This window comes from Mastigoproctus giganteus, chromosome 5 (assembly GCF_048544385.1).
Source record: "Mastigoproctus giganteus isolate SK-2022 chromosome 5, ASM4854438v1, whole genome shotgun sequence".
NCBI classification, from domain to species: domain Eukaryota; kingdom Metazoa; phylum Arthropoda; class Arachnida; order Uropygi; family Thelyphonidae; genus Mastigoproctus; species Mastigoproctus giganteus.
In genome coordinates, this window is record NC_143579.1 from 176,157,784 (window position 1) to 176,182,769 (window position 24,986).

At 38.2% G+C, this 24,986-nt stretch overlaps 1 protein-coding gene across 1 annotated transcript in view; it reads right to left on the bottom strand.

Annotated features, from left to right (window-relative positions):
• The window catches only part of LOC150085867 (tubulin delta chain-like), a 191,390-nt gene that overhangs the window by 90,200 nt on the left and 76,204 nt on the right, over positions 1 to 24,986 (bottom strand). Inside the window, exon 4 of the mRNA XM_090374720.1 lies at positions 3,944 to 4,190. Within this exon, the coding sequence (XP_090230846.1) occupies positions 3,944 to 4,190 (247 nt within the window). The remainder of the gene's footprint in view (positions 1 to 3,943; positions 4,191 to 24,986) is intronic.

The window sequence follows — 24,986 nt, forward strand, 5'->3', positions numbered from 1 at the left end:
CTGTTGATAAGATGGGGGTGAAAACTGTAACTGTGAAGACAAGTGGACATGAAAAGAGCCATTATACAGTTGTTCTAGCTTGTTGTGCCGACAGAACCAAGCTACCTCCTATGCTGATTTTCAAACGCAAAACAATGCAATAAGAAGACATTCCCCGAGGAGTGATTGTCCATGTTCATGACAAGGGTTGGATGGATCAGGATGGGATGAAGATCTGGTTTGAGAAAGTTTGGAGCAGGAGACCAGGTGGGCTCTTACGCAAACCTGCCCTATTGGTGCTTGATCAGTTCAGGGCACACATAACAAAAAACACAAAGAAGATTGCTGCAGAGCAAAAAACAAAACTTGCCGTCATACCTGGAGGCTTGACATCCCAGCTCCAACCACTTGATGTCAGTGTTAACAAACCCTTCAAAGCTGCCATGAGAGACGAATGGAACCAATGGATGAAGTCTTCTGGGGACAATTTGACACCAGCAGGAAGAGTGAAGAAACCAACTATAGGAGAAGTTTGTACATGGGTGAAAAGATCCTGGGATAATATCAAGTTTGAGATGGTTGTCAAGTCATTTAAGAAGTGTGGCATTTCAAATGCCATAGGTGGAACTGAGGACGAGGCAATATATGAAGACAGTATTTCGTCGTCAGACACAGATGAGAACAAGCTAATGGATGGGAGTTTTGACAGTGATGAGCAGTTGTATGAATTTTATGGTGAATAAAACTTGAGTTCAATAACTTTATGTAATACATTTTTTTTTTCAAATTTTGGGCCCCAAAATTAAGGTGCATCTTACACATGGGAGCATCTTATACATGGGGAAATATGGTACATATATTAAATTAGATACATACAAACAAAAAGCTTTCGGTTGTTTTGTCAACCTTCCTCAGTTAAACTAACAGTTAAGAATGGAGCATGAGGGCGTGTACTGTCAATCTTGTGCGTGAAGTGCATGATTAATTGTTGGATGTTGAAGCCTGTGGCTGTGATGCATGCGGACATTGCCAGCGTTTGTCAATAGTCAGGACTTGACATCCACTGTTCCTGTTGACTGAGGTATTGGAGCATTTGATGTTCAACGACTCCAACCAGGCGCGTCGTCGATAGTGGAGGGACTTATCCACAATAACGACATCGCGGTGTGGATCAATGTCGTGGTGGGTTGCCCAAACGTGTTCGGCAATAGCTGAGTGCTCCACATCTGCTAAGCGGATTGCTCTTTTGTGTTCGGAAAGGCGTTTTTCGAGCCGTTTCCCCGATGTAGCAACTAGTGCAGTCACGGCAAAAGATGTGGTAGACCAATCCGCTTTGTAGTAAGGTGGCGACTGGTGTTTTTACTTTAGAGATGAGGGGTCGTAATTTTCTGCCTGAGCGTTGTACGCATTTTATCCCATGTGATTTTAAGATTCTACAAACCTGTTATGATAGGTTTGGGTAGTATGGGATAAAGGCACTCGCGGCTCAGTCATTACCTTGGATGTTTCTGTTGGTTGCTATGTGGCCATGTGTCCGTAGGTCACATTTGTCGAGGGCATTGATGAGATAGCCACACCTCGTAAGATCCGCCTTGACTTTACCAATTTCGGTGCGCCTCTCATTTACAGAGGTAGAGTGTGTTCAGGCAAGAGTTAGCAAGGTTCATGCAGTGGCAAGAAGATGGCTACGTGCGTGTGTTGACCAGAAGTTGGTAAATTGGCCAGCACACATTGATTTACGATGGACAGTTGTCTTCAAGCACGTGCCCTCGAGCCGGACAAGTGTTGTCCGACTCTAGCTCGATGGCGAATTTTATGAAAGGCGACAGAGAACTGAGGTGGTCTAAGGTTCGGTCAACTGAATTTCTGGGGATAACCACGAACACATTGTCCACGTAGCGACACCAAAAGGTAATGGGATCTGGTACATTTGTAAATCACGACCCTCTAATTCCTCCATCACGATGTTTGCCATGACCGAACTAACCGGGGAACCCATGGCTGTGCCGTGTACTTGTTGGTAAATGGAGTCATTGAACATGATTGCACTGCCTGTTAAGCACAGTCTGAGGGTGGTGGAGATATCGTCTGGTGTTAGTTTGGTTCTGCTGCCAAGGGTTTGGTCGTTATCTAAGAGTTGCTTTGCACATGTGATGGCAAGTTCTACTGGGATGGAGGTGAAAAGTGAAACTACATCAAATGATGCCATGATTTGACTTGTGAGATGGATATGGTTCGGATCCGTTCTATGAATTCACTACTGTTGGAGACGGTGTTGGTGGTCTTGCCTACTAGGGGAGAAAGGAGCCCCGAGACAAACTTAGCTAATTCATAACTCGGTGAGCCACAACAGGAGACAATGGATCTTAATGGTGTACCTTCTTTGTGAACTTTCGGTAGGCCATAGAATTGTGGAATCTGGCAGCCGGAGGCACGGAGGTGATTACGTGTTTATTCTGTTATTTTCTTCTGTTTAAGCCAACTGTTGACGAGGATGTTCACTTTTGACTCCCATCGTTCAAAAACTTTGATGGGAGGAACAGTTAAGGGTTGGTAAACAGAAGTGTCCTGCAAAAGCAGCAAGGCTTTTGTCTCGTAATCTGTGCAATTCATTACAACTGTTCGACGTCCTTTTTCTGCCGGTAGGATGACGATGGATGAGTCTTGTTTCAGTGTCTTAAGGGCAGGAATTTGTTTGTGGTTGAGATTGGAAGACGCAGGCTAGCATGGTGCAAAATTGCTGCAGTTTTTAGGCGAATTGTGTTTGCCAATCTTCAAGGTAACGTGTTAAACATGTTTCTACACCTAAGGCAATATCAGTGATTGGTGGGTTTCTTGGGAGAACAGCAAATTTCATAACCAGAGTCAACAGGTCAAATGGATATAATACAGGATATAATCCAGAGTCAAATGGATTATATCGGTGTAAACAGGATCAGGAACTAGACTTCTAAGTTCGATTAGCAGAGCTGCTTTACTCGTTGAAGTCTCGATGAAGGCAGCCAATTCATATGTTCAGGATCTTGTAGCTGAAATTTTGACAGGCACATCACATACATTCATTAGGAAATGGTGGTTTGTAGAGAAATCCTTTCGGGATGATTTTGTTTGATTTGCACCTGTGAGCAAATCTGAGATGTTGTTTGCCACGGGTCATAAAGATGAAATTCTTTTGCAGTTTCACGACTGTGTCGTATGTTTGTTGGCCAAGAACAGTTTGAATATGATTAAAGAGGCCTGTGCGCTCTGGATTCATTATTATCAAAACTAAAATTACTGTAACACAGAGCGAAAACGGATACAAAAATAGATTGTGACAAGTTAAATAATAGAAAATATACATATATTAGATTAGATACATACAAACAAAAAGCTTTCGGTTGTTTTGTCAACCTTCCTCAGTTAAACTAACAGTTAAGAATGGAGCATGAGGGCATGTACTGTCAATCTTGTGCGTGAAGTGCATGATTAATTGTTGGATGTTGAAGCCTGTGGCTGTGATGCATGCGGACGTTGCCAGTGTTTGTCAATAGTCAGGATTGCTGTTTCGATGATAGGGTGGACTTGGCATCCACTGTTCCTGTTGACTGAGGTATTGGAGCATTTGATGCTCAACGACTCCAACCAGGCACGTCGTCGATAGTGGCGGGACTTATCCACAATCACGACATCGCGGTGTGGGTCAATGTCGTGGTGGGTTGCCCAAACGTGTTCGGCAATAGCTGAGTGCTCCACATCTGCTCTAGTAACAACCAGTAAGGTAAAAAAAAATTCATTCTTCCTTTCAGAATAAGCAGTCTCTTTCAATAAATCAACACATGACAATGTTCTTGTTTATACTTGGCACGACCACTTGATCAGTGGAGTTTACAACAAATCATCAATACCAATGTTAATCAGCTTATCAATCATAGCCTCTTATAGATTCTTTACAGATAAATTATTAAAAATAAATAATATTTACCTAACTCTGGAGTAAAGCCGTGCGAATTGGTGCTTGGAAGTAACAAGCATGCCATCTGATGACTAATTATACTATTTAGGTGTTGAAGAGAAACATCCCTAATTCCAAGCCTTTGAGTACACACTCTCTGAAGTTGATCATTCTCATACAAAATCACAGCATCTGCACTATTTTGTAAGTGAGCAAGACTGAGAACTGTGTTATATCCTTGAACAGTAACTTCCCCTGTGCTAAATGGACATACTACCTAAAAAGAGGAAAAAAATTATAATAAAATAAAATAAAAGGAAAAAATCATAATAAAATAAGACTTGCACATTTGTGAATTATGAACCATTTCAAAAAAATCTTACGGTTGTCATGATTTCAAATGGGAAATAAAAAATATCACTGATTTCACAGAGTGCTATCAAAATTAAGATATGTAACTATGTTAGGCAGCCTGCATTTCACAAAGTATTAAATTTCCGTTTAAAAGAAGAATGGATTGCAGAGAACTGAACATTTTTTCAGTATAGAAAAATGGCAATTAGTAAATAAAGATGTATGGTATTATCTCAATACCTGCATTGAAACAGAATTGTGCATTTTCTAAATGGCTGCACTGAATGGAGCCAATTTTGTCACTTTTATAATATAATGCTGGTATAAGGGTTTGTTTGTTTGTTTGTTTTTTGGTTTTTAGGAGCATTAGCAACTAAGGCCATATTGCTCTGGGATATGCGGTGGTCATTCCCTGACCTTTCCGCATCCTCCGTATTTGGTGGTGACGGGCTCGAACCCCGGTCTAATCAAGAAGCGTATGCTATGCACTGCTCTCCTTCCCACCTGGCTACGGAGGCGTCCTATAAGGGTTATAAGAGTAATAAAATTTATTCTTTGTATCAGAAGTTTTTTTCACATATTGCTTAGATTTGATACATTTATTCTCCATTCAACACAAAGTTGTTAACTGAAGCTGCCTATCAACTGAGGAGTCAAATTTCTCTGTGAGGGTGTAACCATTAGGTTTTAATGAATAATGGATTTTTCCTTCTTGATGATTTTATTCAATAAAAACAATAGTGTCCCCAGAGAGTAAAAACATAAAAATATAATGTAGAGTAGCATTATTTTCTGAAAATAATGAATTAGATTTTTTAGATTAAATTATAGAAAAGGTATATTTTTCCCAAGAATGCGTACAACTCCATCCCAAACAACAATTCATAGTCAGACTCCCTAAAGCTTTAAATGTATCTGTTTTTTTGCAAGAATGCACCAAAACAACATTCTTTCTAAATTTATAATACAGTAAAACCACTTTTACAGAATATTCGAGGGATAAACCCTGTTAAATATTTTGCTGATTATTTGTTAAACTTGAAAAAAATGCAATGGTTGCTGAAGCTGCTAGAATGTTAGGAATAAGTGCAGTACTATGAAATAAAAATAAATAAATAAAATAATAAAAACTACTGTAATACTATATTTTGGACACATCAGTTTGAAATTTTTTGGAACAAGTAGCCATTTAAATAGGTCTACAATTTTTGTATTTCTAAGTTTTTATAGGTTTAACAAAGTATGTTCACTGAAGGAGATGCTGTTCTGATGATTTCTTTTCAGAGAAAATATGGAATAATATATCAATGGTGTATGGACTGTAAACTTTAATTATAAAAAACAAAAATCCATCTGATCCTACAGTAGTTTTATTTTTCATCCCATTAATTATTTGGTAAGGTTTTCCTTTGAGGGTGACACAGTACTTAAACCTAGTCTTGAAAAACCTCATCCATTTGAGATTACCTACAGTTAGACCTTCTTTGACAGGAGTGAATCTTGTAAAGGGACAAGAAGAAGCTTTTCAGCTTTAGTTGAATAGTTTTTTAATGCTACCTCCAAATAACCATCTGTCTACAGGTCCTCAAGTGATAAGGGTGCATTTTAGAGTTCGAAGAGCTGAACAATCCAGTGACAAGATATGTCTACAATATGTGAAATGTAATGCTGTCATTATGGTGCAGTACATTTTAGTCCCCAAGTAAGGTTCAAAATTTCTGGTATGATATTTTTAATAAAGGAAAGAATGAAACAAGAGGATTTTTTCATCCATTTGAAAAGGTTCAGATCTCTTCAGTTGAATATAGGGGACAGGACAAGTTCACAGGAGACCAAAATTTCATCTTGAGGACAAGCTTCACTGAATATAAATACATTAATGAATCTGGGCTTGTTTACAGTTTATTCATAACAGCAGTAAGTATAAATAAACCCAAATTAGGTACAGTTCTTCAACAAGTTACTTAAGTGAGCATAAAAGAGAACAAAAATGCTTCATGCAATAATTTGGAACACGTGTATTGATAAACAAAAGCAAAGCCACCATCTTCTCACACATGTGAGTTAAATTTGCTTCATTAAGAAAATATTTTAATTGATGGTAAATGCCATCAGGCTGAGGCAGTCACAGCCACATACAGATGAAAAGGTCTCACAGAACCCTATCTGTTGCTTCCAAAGTCATTAAATTGAGGTTATTTAAATTAAGATTTCACTTTGATAATAATTAATACATTGAGTAATGATAAAATTTCATATAGCATTATAAAGTGCAATAAACCGCATTTTATAGTTATTTGCTTCACTTATAGGTTCTAAAGGTACTTTAATATTTTTACCTTTTTTTTTTTTTCTGAGTGTGTTTTAAATTTGTTCAATACTATGTAAATGAACAAATTTATTGTTAAACAAGAAGGGGATAGCTCTATTTTGTATACAGTAATGAAAAGAACAAAAGAGTTTTGCTTTTTTATTAACTTAAATTGGCATATTAATTTATTTTTTAGAGTTGCTTTATATTCCTAGTAACAACTTTATATTCCTTTAGTATAAAGTTATAGGATTCTTATAGTGACATGATAATAGAATAATATTAAAAAAATAGCGAAATGCTTAAAGTGCGGTACTCACCTTGAATATAATCTGCAATAGTTTTATGAAAAGGCTGATGGCTAAATATAAGTGGAATGGTTAAGTTAATGCATTAAGGTGGGATGAGATTTAATTTGACGGAATTTTAAAATAAGCGCAAGGAAGCAGAAGTGCACTACTCCATCCCTGGTTGTCATAAAGAAGAAAGTAGTTGATCTGGAACATAAAGGAATTGATAATGCCAATAGTCGTGACGACAGACTTTCGTTAAGTTATAACGTCTTCAGTTGGCGGTGTTAAGTGAGAAGTAACACGTGCTGTATTTTAAGGAATTTTCTATACTCTCGTGATGCTCTTTGGAACACGTGGAAATCTCAGATGCGAGAGATTCCAAGCCGAGGAAAGGTGAAAGGGAAGTTTTGCGTTTAGGATGTTGAGATTAGTATTGTGTTGAAACCATTCGATAACGAGGATTCATATTGAAGAATTTTGTGGATGGTTTTAAGTCTTATAATGGTGATAGCGGAGTCAATTAAAGGAGTGTGATTGTGAGTTTGGGCATGAATTGTGAGTTCTGTACTAGCTCGTCCCGATCTAAGACTATTATAGTGGTAGTATGCGAGAGTGTTGGAAGTTTTGGTAGAACCAAACTTGGTAGTAGTACTACCAATATAACAGGCATCACAGTTTGGTTAACATTTAATCAAGTAAATGATATTATTAAAATCGTTGGTTGGGTATTTGTGTGTATCTTTGTAAGTGTTGAATAAGGATCCGAGTTTATTATAAGCTGAAAAAATAAGGGAGATATCAGTACCTGTAAACACACGGCGAAATTGTACGGCAAGTTCATTACGGTATGGGAGGATGATGTGTATATTTGCGTTGGTGGTGGGTTTTGGTGGATTGTTAATTTTACTTTTGGCGGTGGAAATAGTGTGTTGAATGAGTTGGGTTGGGTAGTTCCTAGCTGTAAATTTTTCCATGAGGTATTGAAGTTCATTAGTTAAGTCATTTTGTGAGGTGCTAAATTTGAGGGCATTATGTATTTGGTTGTATAAAACCACTTTTTTTGTGCAGAGGGGGGTGGTGCGAAGCAAAATGTAGGTATTTGCCTGTATGTGTATTTTTTCTGAAAATCTTTGTACCTAGTTTGGTACCTGTTTTGTAAACAGTTGAGGTTGAGAAAATTAATTTGGTTGTTGGTTTCAATTTCACGAAATTGAAATTTCAATTTCAAGTTCAATTTCATGTTAAAAAGCAACAACTCCTAGATATACAAAAAATAAACAAAATTTCAGATGTTATTGTACAAAAAGCGGATAAAGGAGACACGATTGTCATCATAGACAAAAACACTTACATTCAGAAAATGGAACAAATTTTAGCCGACCAAAACATATAAAATTGATAACAATCATATTATCACAAAACTTAAAAATAAACTAGATTTAATCCTAAGAAAACTCAGACAAAATAAAGAAATCAATTTATACACATCGCAACAGATAAGAATCCGCAACATCCTTCCTCACATGTTTGGCATCACCAAACTACACAAACCTGGCCACCCATTAAGACCAATTATCTCTTTCAGTAAGTCAGCTTTTGCAAATCTATCCACCTACTTAGTTAAAATTATGCTGACTGGGCTAGCCGGGTGGGTAAAGTGCCTGCCTGGCAACCCAAAGGTCGCGGGTTCGATTCCCGCCTCGGGCTTGGATCAAAGTACTGCAAAAACCTGGGGAGGTGCATTATGGCCACAGAAGCCTATGCACCAACAACTACCAAAAAAAAAAAAAGTTAAAATTATATCCCCTCTTACCAGATTCTCAGAATTCAAAATCAGCAACACCAATCAGACCTTTCAGAAAATAAGCAATACTACAATTTCTGATGGAGATATCCTAGCATCATTTGACGTAATACAGTAAACCCCCGCTATTTGCGGGGTTACGTTCCTGAGAAATGCTGCGAATACCGAAAACGCGAATACTGAGTTATGGCTCCCATAGTGATAAAGGGGTTCCGTTCCAAAGTATGAAATATATAAGAAAAACTAGTCTAAAATTTTGTCTATGTATGTATTATATGTACCTTCATAATATGACTATGTACATAGACAGTACGTAGTGAAATGCAAGCATGTGGCATCGAAATGAAAATAAGAAACAATTTAATATTAAATGTAATATTTATTAGAAATTTCAAACAAATCTTTCAAACCAGTGCCTCTGCTAGCTAAAAAACGTATCCTGTCAGTGCTATCACCAGTTTTGCTAAAGTGTTGATAAAGGAGTTTTGCCTTCTCACGAATGATGAGTGAACTTAACGGAATTTTATTTTGAGTTCGGTCTTCTATCTACAGATTTAAAGCCTTTTCCGTTTTTTCTAATTTAACAACCCGAGTTACAGAGTAAATTTTTGAAGCAATTAGCGCGTTTTCACGGACACTACGGCGGATTTTTTTCTTCCGATTTCTAGATTGATCGAACCGTTGACTCATTGATTTTATAACGTTTTGCCACTGAGTAGACACTTTCACCATTAGAAATTTTGTCTAATAACTCAATTTTATTCGCTAATGTCATCACCTTCTTTGATCTTTTCACATTTCCCTTGTTATTCGTAGCCATATTTTTGTACAGGTTAGAAAGAACTTGTCCACAATAAAGTCACTTTCTTCCGTTAACACACTCGAAAAAGTCTGTTTTACACTGCAAAACAGTAGATTTATCACTTGTGTAAGCATATCAATTTATAAATTTATTCAATTTATAAGCATGTAAATTAAAAGCAAATGACAAAACCTTCCATGACAAGCACATAACACATACTGAACAAGGAATAGCGAGAAACATCCACGCCGGGATTTTGTCACCCCTCTCCTCCCACCCACTGAGCGCTGTTTTGTCCGAGAAAAATAATTTTAGCCACGCCCAATTTTTTTTATGACGGAAAATATTCACACCGCTTTAAAATTCACATTTTTTTAGGTTTCATTTTATATTAAATCAGCGATCGCGAATACGCGAAACCGCGAATAGCGGGGGTTTACTGTATCTCTATATACTAACGTGCATATCCCATACACTTTACAGGCTTTACGGAAATTCTTAACAACAGATAACACTTTGACAAAACGTACCTCTCTTTCCATTAATAACATCCTTGAACTCACTTCACTTTTACTAGACGCCCGATATTTCAGATTCAATAATAAAATTTTCCAACAAATATTCGGTTTACCCATGGGTTTAGGTATTTCCGCCCCCCTATCAGAAATTTACCTAGCCACAATACAGAACAAAATCTTACAACCCTTCCCTCCAGAAATAAAATTATACACCCGTTACGCTTATGATATACTCATAATAGGCAATAGGTCCACTATAGACAATCTCTTTTTAAAATTTAATTCAACACATGATAGGTTAAAACTCACTCTTGAAACTGAAACCAACAACCAAATTAATTTTCTCAACCTCACCGTTTACAAAACAGGTACCAAACTAGGCACAAATATTTTCAGAAAAAATACACATACACAGGCAAATACCTACATTTTGCTTCGCTCCATCCCCTCTGCACAAAAAAAATACACATACACAGGCAACTACCTACATTTTGCTTAGCTCCACCCCCTCTGGTTTTATACAACCAAATACATAATGCCCTCAAATACAGCACCTCACAAAATGACTTAACTAATGAATTTCAATACCTCACGGAAAAATTTACAGCTAGGAACTACCCAACCCAACTCATTCAACACACTTATTTCCACCGCCAAAAGTAAAATCAACAATCCACCAAAATCCACCACTAACGCAAATATACGCATCATCCTCCCATACCATAATGAACTTGCTGGACAATTCTGCCGTGTGTTTACAGGTACTGATATCTCCCTTATTTTTTCAGCTTATAATAAACGTGGATCCTTATTCAACACTTACAAAGATACACATAAATACCCAACCAACAATTTTAATAATATAATTTACTTGATTAAATGTCAACCAAACTGTGATGCCTGTTATATTGTTAGTACTACTACCAAGTTTGGTTCTACCAAAATTTCCAACACTCACGCATACTACCACTATAATAGTCTTAGATCGGGACAAGCTAGTATAGAACTCACAATTCATGCCCAAACCCACAATCACACTCCTTTAATTGACTCCGCTATCCCATTATAAGACTTAAAACCATCCACAAAATCCTTCAATATGAACCCTCGTTATCGAATGGTTTCGACACAATACTAATCTCAACATCCTAAACGCAAAACTTCCCTTTCACCTTTTCTCGGCTTGGAATCTCTCACATCTGAGATTCCCACGTGTTCCAAAGAGCATCACGAGAGTATAGAAAATTCCTTAAAATACAGCACGCGTTACTTCTCACTTAACACCGCCAACTGAAGACGTTATAACTTAACGAAAGTCTGTCGTCACGACTATTCGCATTATCAATTCCTTTATGTTCCAGATCAACTACTTTCTTCTTTATGACAACCAGGGACGGAGTAGTCCACTTCTGCTTCCTTGCACTTATTTTAAAATTCCGTTAAATTAAATCTCATCCCACCTTAATGCATTAACTTAACCATTCCACTTATATTTAGCCATCAGTCTTTTCATAAAACTATTGCAGATTATATTCAAGGTGAGTACCGCACTTTAAGCATTTCGCTATTTTTATATTATTCCTTTAGTTTAATTTGAATTTGGATAGAGATTTTGTAGGTTATTACTTAGTATCAGTAAGGGTATCAAATACACATGTTGAACAGGTTTTGCAGCTCCCGCGGACACAAAGTTTTGAATTATACTTAGCCACTTTATTGACTTAATTGTTAGATTAAATTATTTTCTATAAGTGGCTTATAGACCTAATCAAGCTCCGTGGTTTATTTTGAATTTAGATAGTGTGATTTGGAAAGTAAATAATACCTCGTATCTGTAGATTAACCATTCATAACTTGCCGCCATTGTTATATGATACGTGTGCACCGAACTAGATAGCGTAAGGTCTAACGGAAAATTAGATAGTGAGTATAGTAGTATCACAATTAATCAGTAAAATTTATTAATCTTATTAAATTTCATTGTCAACTGAATTGTACTTTAACTAAATAAATATAGCGACCTAGTTTTTATAAACATAACATCATAAATTAATACATATGGGATAAGAAAGTCATATAAAGTAACTTGGATATAGCATTCAATACAGAAATACATATATATATATATATGTTTATAGTGTTATAACTGCATTGAGATAAAAGTTTAGGGTTATATTTTGTACTGGAATTTTATTGAACTTGAATAGAAATCATGACTCAGACCAGAGCAGCAAAAGGGTCAAACTAATGGAAGTGTTGTGGCTCAGGGGAGAACTGAGGAGGTCAGTCTATTGAAATGCACTGCTTGTTTGATGTTTGTGGAGCAATCAGGAACGGGACATGATATGCCAAGGGTAATGTTTTTGTGTGTGCGTGATGTAAGGAGTGAGAAGAAATCAGGCGCCAACCCGACATTGTTATGGGCTTATATGAGAGCTTGAAGGACAGGGTGGATGCCCTCGAAGGATTTAAATTATGGGGGCCATCAAGTTCTCAGCTGCCCACATCAATGCAACAGCTTGCACTTGAACATCATGCAACACAGTGGCAAACCCCAAGCCAGAATGCTGGTCCCAAAGGAACTAGTTGTTGTTGTTTGGTTTTTAGGAGCATTAGCAACTAAGACCATATTGCTCTGGGATATGCGGTAGTCATTCCCTGACCTTTCCGCATTTTCCGTATTTGGTGGTGACGGGCTCGAACCCTGGTCTAATCAAGAAGCATGTGCTACGCACTGCTGCTCCTGCCCACCTGGCTATGGAGGCGCCGGATCTAGTTGTTGTTATTTGGTTTTTAGGAGCATTAGCAACTAAGGCCATATTGCTCTGGGGATATGCGGTGGTCATTCCCTGACCTTTTCCACATCCTCCATATTTGGTGGCTCATGGGCTCGAATCCCAGTCTAATCAAGAAGCATGTGCTACGCACTGCTGTCCTGCCCACCTGGCTACAGAGGCGCCAACTAGTTGTTGTAGGTGACTATACTGCCAGGGAAACGGGGAACATATTGTGCAAAAAGGATGAATGGAACAGGACCAGGGTATGTCTGCCAGGGGCAAAGGTTGATGACGTTGTAGAGCAGATATCATCTTTTAAGGGCATAAAGGGTAATATTGTTGTACACATTGGCACTAATGATATTAAGAGTAGAAGACCGGCGGAATTACTTAACAAGTACAAGTAAATGCTGAAAAAAAGCCATGAGTTAGGGTTGATTTGAAAGTGTCTGCAATTCTGCCCAGACACGATAGGAGGGAGTATATGATGAAAGCCTTGTCGATCAATTCAGCCCTAGACAGATTGTGCAAGGCTCAAGAGGTAGAATTTTTCTCAGGCTGGTCTATGCTTGTTAACAGGAGAGACTGCTTCTACAGGGATGGGATACACTTAAATAGAAAGGGTGCAAGAATATTTGCTGATGATATCGAGGCAGAGTTAGATGGGTCGGAAAACTGCTAACTTGGGGGAGGGGGATACACGGACTAATAGATTAACAGTACCCACTGGCAGAGGTAAAAGTGATTCTTGCACTACTTCTATTGAAATGCAATTGAGCAGCAGCCTGGAAAGCAAGGCAATGGGGATTTCCAGGACTGCTGGGAGTCATAGTGGGACAAGTAAAACATGGGCTGTGTTAGGGTAACTAAGAGTAGAAACAGGTACATGTATACTTGCATGTACACCAATGCTAGGAATATAGTTAATAAATTCGATGAGCCTGAAGTGCTAGTCAAGACATCAAAGGCAGATATTTTTGGGATATCAGAGACATGGTGTCGCACAGACATAAGCAGTGCAGAACTGGAATTTGGGGAGTACAATGTGCACAGAAAGGATAGACAGGACAGAAAGGGAGGAGGGGTTATGCTGTTAGTTAAGAAACACATAAAATCTAAGGAAGTGCATCCAATTGATGTTGGTGGACAATGCAATGTTGAGTCTGTTCGGCGTGACATAAGCACTGGGAAAGGAAAAATGAGAGTAGGTGTGTGTTATAGGCCAAATGAATCTGATGAGCATAATGAGCAATTGTGCAGAGAAATAGAGTGGGCCAGTAAATCAGAGTGTCTTATAATGGGGGATTTTAATTTCCCAGAGATTGAATGGAATTTGTGTGCTGGTCACACACACACACTAGCAAGGCTTTTGTGGATTTATTGGATATTGTTTTCTACAGCAGCACATTCGGGAGGCAACTAGAGGGAGTAATACTCTTGATCTAATTATCAGTAGTGATTCTTCATGCATCAAGAATCTGCAGATAAAGGAACCACTAGGTGGCAGTGATCACAGTGTGCTGAAGTGGGATTTACTCAAAGAGGTAACTACCATCAAGGGTAAAGGGAAGGGTTTTTGCTTTCGTAAATGTGACTATGGTGGTCTGAGACAGTATTTAAATTCTATACGGTGGGACAAACTGATGATGTTACCAACAGCAAATTCAAAATGGGAAGCATTGAAAGAATTAATCTTGGACGCTATTAGGCTTTTCATACCAACAAATAAATATTGTTCCAGATTTAGGCCTAAATGGATGTCAGATGAACTAATTAGACAAGTTTTTTTGTTTTTTTTTAGGAGCATTAGCAACTAAGGCCATATTGCTCCGGGATATGCGGTGGTCATCCCCTGACCTTTCCGCATCCTCCGTATTTGGTGGTGACGGGCTCGAACCCCGGTCTAATCAAGAAGCGTATGCTACGCACTGCTGCTCCTTCCCACCTGGCTACGGAGGCGCCGAATTAGACATGTGACAGAAGAAAAATGCATGGGATACATATAAATTAACATGTTCCACAGAAGCCTATGATAGACATAAGCTGGTCTGTAACCGAGTTACAAAGGAGATTAGGCAGGCGAAGGCAGATTATGAGAAATCTTTGGCAAAGGAGACAAAGAAAAATGGCAAAGAGTTCTTTACTTATGTAAACTCTAGAAGGAAGGGGATGAATCAGATTGGTTCACTTGATATCGATGGTTTAACTGTTGATGATCCTGCTCAGGTGGCTAACAAACTAAATGAATATTTTGCATCTACATTCACACATGAGGAGTTATTCAGAGAGGGGAATGCCAGAGGTGTATTCAACTCTGGCAGTAAGCTAGATAATCTTGTAATAACTGAGAGTAAAGTGGAGGAGAAATTGTTCAAGATAAACATATGAAAGGCACCTGGGTGGATGGAATCTATCCAGTTATATTAAAGGAGGCGGAAAAGGAAGTAAGCAAACCCGTAACCATATTTATGAGAGCTTCCCTGGACTCAGGGGATGTACCCATGGACTGGAGATGTGCAAATATGACCCCAATCCAAAAAGGAGGATCAAAGGGAGACACAGGTAATTACAGACCTGTTAGCTTAACTTCTGTTCCAGGAAAATTAATGAAGGCACTGGTTAAAGAAGTATTGCAGGATCATCTAATGAGACTTCAGTTATAGTTCAAACACGGCATGGTTTTGTTAAGGGAAAGTCTTGCCTGACCAATTTGATTGAATACTATGATGTAGTCACAAAGGAACTGGATTCAAAGAATAACTTTGATATCACATATTTGGATCTTAGTAAGGTCTTTGATACTGTTGCACATGGAAGACTGCTGCACAAATTGGAGCAGTGTGGCATTGGAGGCAAATTGCTGCTATGGATAAAGGGATGGTTGAGTGGGAGAAGACAGAGTGGTAATCAATGGACACTGCTCTTTGTGGACTAATGTTATTAGTGGAGTCCCTCAGGGTTCAGTGTTGGGTCCATTGTTTTCTGTATTTATAAATGATATTGATGATGGTATATCAGGCTTAATGTCCAAGTTTGCAGATGATATAAAGGTTGGCAGGGTTGTTAATGACACTTATGACAGTACACTGCTGCAACAGGATCTAGAAAAGTTGAGCAGATGGGCTGAGAGGGGGCAAATGAAGTTTAACATTGACAAATGTAAAGTACTACATATGGGAACAGTAATCCCGGAGTAACGTATCAACTCTGTGGTACCACACTGTTGGTGGTAGAGAATGAAAAGGACCTGGGGGTAATTGTGCAGACAGATAGGAAGTTTTCTGAGCAGTGCAGATGGTCTACAAGAGTAGCTCATGGTGTCTTGTCAATAATATACAGGAATTTTTCTAGCAGGGATAAGGCCACACCTTTGGTACTGTATACACGTCTGCAGGCCTCATTTTAAGAAAAATGTACAGCTGTTAGAACGAGTACAGAGAAGGGCAACAAGATTAGTGAACAGAACAAAGGGTTGCACTTACGAAGAAAGGCTTAAGTTTTGCAAATTACAGTGCCTAGAGACCTCACACTAAGCACGTGTGAGGTGATCTGATTGAGGTGTATAAAGCCTTGAATGGTTTGAGCATGCTCAATGCTGATGGAATTCTTCCTCTTGCTCAGAATAATCACATGAGAGGGCATAAATTCAAATTGAGGAAAGACGTTTGTAGGATAGATGAGTGGAAGTTTGCCTTTAGCCAGCGGGTGGTTGATTGCTGGAACAAACTTCCATCTGTCGTTGTAGAAGTTGATAGTTTAAATAGATTCAAGGCAGAACTTGGCAAACATTTGAAGTGAAGGGATGGGTGAAATAAGTTTTTTTTTTTTTTTTTGGCTGATGCTACATAAGCTTGCTTTCTTGCATCATGGGCTAATGCTAATGCTAAAAAGCAAGATCTGTTACAAAGTGCATCAGTCTCATTATAGCGGTAAAATGAAAATGCATCAGTGTAAAATGAAAAGAGTTGTTTCAATGGAAAAGTACATTGCTATTTACCTGATGTGTACACTTCTACCCATACCACAGTTCTGACCCATTCTTCTCATTCACCAGTGAGACCCCATTCTGGGGTCTCACTGATGAATTGAGAAGATATGACAAGATATGTCCACAATATGTAAAATGTATGTCAGTTATGGTACAATACAAAATTTTTCAGCCCAAAGTTAGATTTAACATTAATTATACTTAAGTGAGCATAAAATAGAACAAAACTGAAGCTGCCTATTGTCCAACTGAAATGGTTTTTTAAAGATACAGTACATCATCATCTGTCATTGTTCTGCTATTCTGGGTCAACGTAAGAAGCATCGTCACCATGCCATATCCATGTACTTCTCTGCATTGTTGATTTCACTCCAGTTTCCTCCTCTCTTAATGACATCGGTCTTTATCATGTCCTACCACCTCATCCTTGGTCTCCCCCCTCTGGTCTTTGGTCCTTTAATTGTAAATCAAACATTCTTCTTGGGAAATGCATCTCATTCATTCTCTTGACATTTCCAATCAATTTTAAATGGGACCTTTCAATCCTATTCTGGAGTTTTTCAACCTGAATTCTCTCTCTAATCACATCATTCCTGATTTTGTGACTTCTTGTCTTTTCGGCTATGCCCCTGCCCCTGCATTCTGCTCTCATTCTTTTTCCTCATAGTTACAGATGTATATGTTCCAATTGGTACATAATAGGTCTGGTATACCTTCTTTACTTCAGTGGTATGATCCTGTTCCAGATCAGATCTCTCGTCTGCCTATAGAAATTCCAGCCCACTTGTATCCTTCTACTTATTTCTTTGCCTATCACTCCAGTCTTTGTGATGATGCTTCCTAGACACTTGAAGTTGTTAACCATTTTTAGCTCTTTCCCTTCAATTATAGCATATCCATCAGGCTTGCCACTCCTCTTTAGAACCATTACTTCACTCTTCTCCTGACTGAAAACCAGTCCAAATTCCTTGGCCATACTAGCACAAATATCAACTTGCCATCGCACTTGTTCCCTGCTCTCACCCTATATATAGAGGTCATCTGCGAAGAGTATCGCTTTCAGCTGGTCTTGTCCAAGTTGTTCTGCCAGTCTGCATTGCACATCATTCACGACAGCTATTGTTATTGTTATTTGGTTTTTAGGAGCATTAGCAACTACGGCCATATTGCTCCGGGGATATGTGGTGGTCATTCCCTGACCTTTCTGCATCCTCCGTATTTGGTGGCTCATGGGCTCGAACCCCGGTCTAATCAATAAGCGTGTGCTATGCACTGCTGCTGCCCACCTGGCTACGAAGGCGCCATGCCAGCTATGAATAGCAGTGGTGACAAGACCCCTCCTTGCCTCAAATTTGATGTTATTTCAAAGCTCTCTGTCAACCCCACTACTGTTCTTACTTTGCTCACTGTGTTGGTGTAGATATTCCCAATTCTATCCACAAGATTATTATTATTATTAGCTATACAGTGCAATGAAGCCTGAGGCTTATGCTGCACCAGCCAAAAAAAAAAAAAAAAATTCCCGAGTTACCCTGTGTGAGACAGAGAGAGAGTCAAAGTGGAAGGGAATCACCAAGTAAGAGAAGATTGATGATATCCAGCTCAGGACCCTGGATGTGCCAAGCACATACTCACCAGATATGAGCCCCTGGGGTATGTTCCTCTATCCCCTCTCAAAATCTCCAATATTTTCTCCTTCTTCACAGCATCAAATGCTTTCTTTATGTCCAAAAATGCCATCCACAGTTCTTTATTATGTTCATAACATTTTTTCATCGGTTGCCTGATGCTGAAAATTAGATCTACTGTAGATCTGCCAGGCCTAAAGCCATACTTTTCCTCAGCCATCTGGTTTTTAATCATTCCTGTTAACTTCCTCTCCAACACTCTCTCATACAGCTTATTCACATGTGAAGTCAGTGTGATGCTTCTATAATTGGAACACTTCTTCTTGTTCCCCTTCTTGAACAATGGGATGATCAAACCTTTCCAGTACATCAGCACCTGTCTCTCATCCCAGATCTTGCGAAATAGTCTGTATGCTGAAGGCTACAGGAGGCTGCCTCTCCTGTAGCCTTCAGCATCATTCTGTTTATCTCATCTATACCAGCAGATATCTGTTTTGATGTATTTCCATGCCTTCATTCCACATCAAGTCTATGGGATCTCTCTGTGTATCTTCTCTTTCATATAGTACAGTATGGTACAAAAGTACAATACTTTTTCTGCATCTTTTTTCTTTTCCATATCAACAGAGTTTCAGGGAATGCTCTGTCATTATTTTAATCAAGAACGTCCTGTCTGAGAAACTTTTCATCACAAGTCTTGATTCTACTCACCAACAGCAAATAATAACCTTAGAAACATTTTCCCATGCTATATATCAATTACAACCATCCAGAATAGATTTATACAATCAAAAACACCTGTATTGTACTTTACTGTGTACTCACTTCAAAGTGCTTGAGCATACTAAATTTTATTGCTGATGCAAAATCATCATGTCTCTGTGCAACCTGCAAAGGGTAAAACAGTTGAATATTCTTTTTTGGCATAGTGCAGTGATAGGTTGAAGGGAGAATTTTAAGTGTGGAAGAACAATTAAAGGGTATTCAAAACTAGGAAGAGAAAAACAAAGGTTGCTGTTTGTTCTGATTTTGTTTGGCACCACAGTGGTGCATACAATTTTGGACAACAAGTGCAGACTGAATTCACTAGAGGGATCTCATACAAATGATGGCAGGTTGCAAATTTCTTTGAATAAACAAGTTACTGTAAGTAACAGAATTTTTTCATAGAAGCATTAGCTTTGAAGCTAACATTTCTGTGCTTCCCATGCTTCCTGTAAATTACAATAATCTTTGCATTGTTTGTATGGGAATAATGTGTCTCAAGTTTTGAATAGCCGATTTATAAACAAACTTCTAGAACAATTCATTGGGGACTTCTGGTATATCTTATTTCCATTACATAATACAGTTTCACTTAATGAATATTGCACTTACATAGTCAATAGATTAGGGAACAATCACCCCATTCATTCCTTCCTTCCTTTCTCCCAATACTACACTGGTGGGCAAAATTTAAGGACCAGTCAGGTTTTTACCTGTAGCTTCTCATAGGAGTGGCCTGGATATGGGAAAAGCATACCAAAGAAAACTCGTGAGGTATAGAAATGACAAAGGAAACAACACAACGGAAACAAAACGGTACAGAAGGACTTTATTCAAAAATGGCAATGTAGCACTGGCTGCCATGATACAGATGCATCACTGCCAAAGATGGAATAAAGGGAAGATTTAGTCCTCAGTAGGAGATATGGCCACTCAATGCAGGCCTTGCACCACCTGTCCATACTTAGAACAAGGTTGTTGATAAGTTCTTGTGGAAACATCGTCCATTCCTCTGTCAGCGCCATCTTCAGCTGGTGAACATTTTCTGGTGGGTGTGGACGTGCCGCTAGGTATCTCCCCAGAGCGTCCCATATGTGTTCAATGGGATTTAGATCAGTGGAACGGGCAGGCCAATCCATATGAACAATGTCCTTTCCAAAAGCATATCCACAGCTGCAGTAATATGGGTTGTGGCATTACCATCCATAAACACAAACTCGGGGCCAACTGTACCTCGGAACAGATGCACATGAGGAAGGATTACCTCAGTACAGTTAGCGTGCACCAGTTACAGTACTGCCTTCCAGTATCTGGAGTTATGTACGTCCATCCAAGATAACGCCTCCCCAGACGAGAACACCTCAACCGCCATATCAATCCCTTTCAGTGATGTTTGCGGGGTGATACCGTGTGCCAACCTCTCGCCAGATTAGCTGATGTCCAGAATTGCTGCTGAAACTGAATCTACGCTCATCAGTAAAGAGTACCTTAAGTAAAGATTTTGTGGTTGTAACCTTTAGAAATAGTGTTGGTCCTTAAGTTTTGCACACCAGCGTATGTTTCATATTTCCAAAATTTTGAAAGAGCCAAAATTTGTAAATTTACATCATTGCTATTTTCTGGTTGTATAACTACCTAAAAAATAAAACTTTCATATTTTATGATACCTAAAAAATAAAACTATCACGTTTTATGACAGTTTTTGTCTTGTTTTCATAAAAAAAAAAAAAAAAAAAACTATCATACTGACATTTTCAAATAAACACAATATACAGTGGAATACAATTAGAGAACTGGCAGCTTGGCATTGGAATCTTGAACTGGTTTCACAAATAATAAACCAAAAACTTCCAAGGATGTAATCAATCAATTAAACTAACAGAGAAACTAAGGCACAACCATAGCCAGAGAAGTCAGTCTCAAAGTACAGCATTTTAGATGGAGCAGTAGTATAAAATAATTGCCATTTCTATATTTATTAAGTTTGTCTTCAGTGGATAAACATGCCAATAATACTACACATTTCTCAGCATTTAATGATGTTAACGAAAACATTTTGCTTCCAAAATAACACTAGTGTACTTCTTGATGCTTCTTTCAATGATTGAGATAAAATATATTAAGGGTGCAAAAGGTAATATCATAGTATAAGTTGGTACTAATGATATCAAGAGCAGGAGATCTGAGAATTTACTCAATTAGTACAGGGTAATGCTGAGAACAAGTTACAAGTTAGAATTGAAATTAAAAGTGTCTGCAATTCTGCCCAGACACGATAACAGAAAGTGCATGATGACAGCCTTGTCAAGCAGTTTGGTTCTGGTGAGAATGTGCAAGGCTAATTTTCAATTACAATTTCAAAGTACAATTTTCCTCAGCATGGTCTGTGCTTGATAACAGGAGCAACTGTTTTACAGGGATGGGTCACACTTAAAGAGAAAGGGTGCAAAATCATTTCCTGATGCTTAGGGGCAATGTTTGGCAAGTCAGAAAAATGCCAGCTTGGGATGACACACAGGCTAACTCCAGCTGTACACAGAGGTGTAAGTGATTCTTACATTCCTTTCATTAAGCTCTGACTGCTGGTGGATTGCCGTTCTTTTTGGAGATTTCTGTGGGCTACCTGCAATGTGTTATAGCAATACAATGATCAGTCTCTGGAATGCAATGCTCACAAGTATACTTAGTTCGTCGTCAGTATTCATGCAACTCTTTGTGCTGCAGTGGAATCAGAAGGACATGTTGCCTTACTGTGCAGTTCCTTCATGTATATAAGATATTGTTAATATTGGTATATTGTACCATGTCTATAATATGTATAGGAATTTACCAGATTTTGCCTAAAAAACGAGGTGTCGGTGTTATTAAGAATAAAATCATCTACATGTAGAATGAATTAACACTAATGTTAGGAGTAAATAAATATGAAGAATTTCAAGAATTGGTGAAGTCATCAAATGCAGAAATTGTAGGGATATCAGAGATATGGTGTCAATCAGACATAAGGATACAAAAATTTGCATATAGAGAGTACAATGTAGTAGTAAAGGCAAATGATGCAAGCTTATATAGCATCAGCCCAAAAAAAAAACCTACACAGCTCACCCCTTCGCACCCGCCATGAAATTGCCTAGTTCTTCCTTGAATTAATTCAACCTATCCACTTCTACGACAACACATGGATGCCTGTTCTAACAATCAACCATCTGGCTGAAGGCAAACTTCTGCACATCTATACTGCCATCTTTCCTTAACTTGAATTTATGCTCCCTCATGTGTGTAGTCTCAGCAAGTGGAAGGATGCAATTAACATTCAGCTTACTCAATCCATTCAAGGCTTTAAACACCTTAATCAGATCTCCCTGCAGGTGCCTAGCATCGAGATGCTGAAATTTGCAGAACTAAAGCCTTTCTAGGAAAGAGCACCCTTTTGTTCTCTTCACCAGTCTGGTTGCCCTTTTTGCACCTGTTCCAGCAGATCTACATCCATCCAAAAGTGAGGCATCCAGACACCACTATACAGTTCTCAAGATGCAGCTAACCATGGCCTTATACAAAAGGATAATCACCTCCATATCCCTGCTAACAAAGTTTCTGTACATCATTGACAAAACCCCATGAGTTGTCCTAGCAGCATGTCTGAACTGCTCAGAGAATTTCATGTCTGATTGCACAATTACCCTAAGGTCTTTTTTTTTCTCCACTACCCTGAGTGTAGTACCACACGGTTGATAAGTTACTCTGCGTTTACTGCTACCCATACACAGTACCTTGTTAAACTTCAACTGCCATTTCTCAGCACATCAACCCAATTTTTCTAGATCTTGTTGTATTAACTCACCCTGATGACTGCTGTTAACCATCCTGCCAACCTTTGTATCATCTGAAAACTTAGACATTGAGCCTGCTATACCTTCATCAATATTATTGATAAATATTGAAAACAATAATGGGCCCAGTACTGAATCCTGGGTGACTCCACTACTAACGTTAGTCCACAAAGAGCAGTATCCATTGATTATCACTCTCTGTCTTCTCCCACTTTTCCCACTCAACCATCCCTTTATTCATAGCAGCAATTTGCCCTTAATGCCACACTGCTCCAATTTGTACTAGTCTTCCATGTGTAACAGTATCAAAAGCTTTCCTAAAATCCAAGTATATGATATCAAAATAATTTTTTTAATCCAGTTCCTTTGTGACCACATCATAATATCCAATAAAATAGATCAGACAAGACTTCACCTTAAGAAACCTATGCTGTGTTTGAACTATAACTGCAGTCTTGTGTAGATGATCCTGCAGTGCTTCTTTAACCAGTGCCTCCATTAATTTCCCCGGAACAGAAGTTAAACTAACATTCCTTTAAAGCATCTTGGCTTGGTAAATTTACCAACCACAAGTGGGCACAGTTTTGTATTGCTATCTGCGCTTCAGCATAACAGAATAGTAATTGGGTTTTTTTACTTAATTTTCCACCAAAGACACAACTCTCCTCAAAGAGCAAGTGTTTTTGTTTGGCAGAAAACTAAAAAGTATACCCATCTCCTGAAGTTTAAAAATATCTTTTGCCTCATATTTTTCAAGGATGAACTGTACAGAACACAACCAATTTGCAGCCTTTTCATTGTCACTTGATCCATACTCAATGAAAACAAGTTGTGAAACTAAGTTATTCCTGTCCTCAGATTTTTGGAGCCAGCTTCTGTTGTAATTGAAACATAGAATTAGCAAAGGTGCTAATTCTATGTTCTGGACTAGATGAGGAGCCTTTTCTTACAAAAGTGGTTCTGATATTGGCAAGTCAAATACTTACATTTGTTGGTAGCACTTGAAAAACTTTATTTCACACTCTGTGTTTTTCACCACAAATTTGTTTCCTTTTTTTTTATCATTGCTCCAGCGTCACACACTTAAGGTTTTTTGATACTACAGAACAAAGAAGATAAAAGGATGTTGAATCCCTTTCCAATGTACATTTTACTTTGCCAGCCTACAACTTATATAATTTTCAGTTTAATTTCCAGGCTTAATTTTGACTGTTTATGATCTAATAACTGTCAGACGAGATTCAATATAAACAAACTTGGAATTAATTTGAAGACATTAGCTGCAAAAAGATATCATTTCAGATCCTTTTAAAAATGGCACAAAAAACAGATTACACTAAAAGTCTCTCTGAACATGACATGACAATTGCAATTAACCTGAATGAACTTTTTCTAGAGTGTATTTGTGTTTCAGCTACTATAAACTTGCTTTGTTTTACATAAAAGTATATTCTAACAAGTCAGTATTATCTTCCAGGAGAATACAGATATCCAGGGGTGTTTACAGGCATGTTGGTGGTGGGGCAATAATAAGACAACTGTGCTGAGCTGTGTATTAAGTGTACAAATAACATTACAGTAAACCCCCGCTATTCGCGGGGGTTACGTTCCTGAGAAATGTCACGAATACCAAAAACACGAATACTGAGTTATGGCTCCCATAGTAATAAAGGGATTCCATTCCAAAGTATGAAATATATAAGAAAAACTAGTCTAAAATTTTGTCTATGTATGTATTATATGTACCTTCATAATATGACTATGTACATAGACAGTACATAGTGAAATGCAAGCATATGGCATCGAAATAAAAATAAGAAACAATTTAATATTAAATGTAATATTTATTAGAAATTTCAAACAAATCTTTCAAACCAGCGCCTTTGCTTGCTAGCAAAAAAAAAAACATCCCGCCAGTGCTATCACCAGTTTCGCTAAAGTGTTGATAAAGGAGTTTTGCCTTTTCGCGAATGATGAGTGAACTTAACGGAATTTTATTTTGA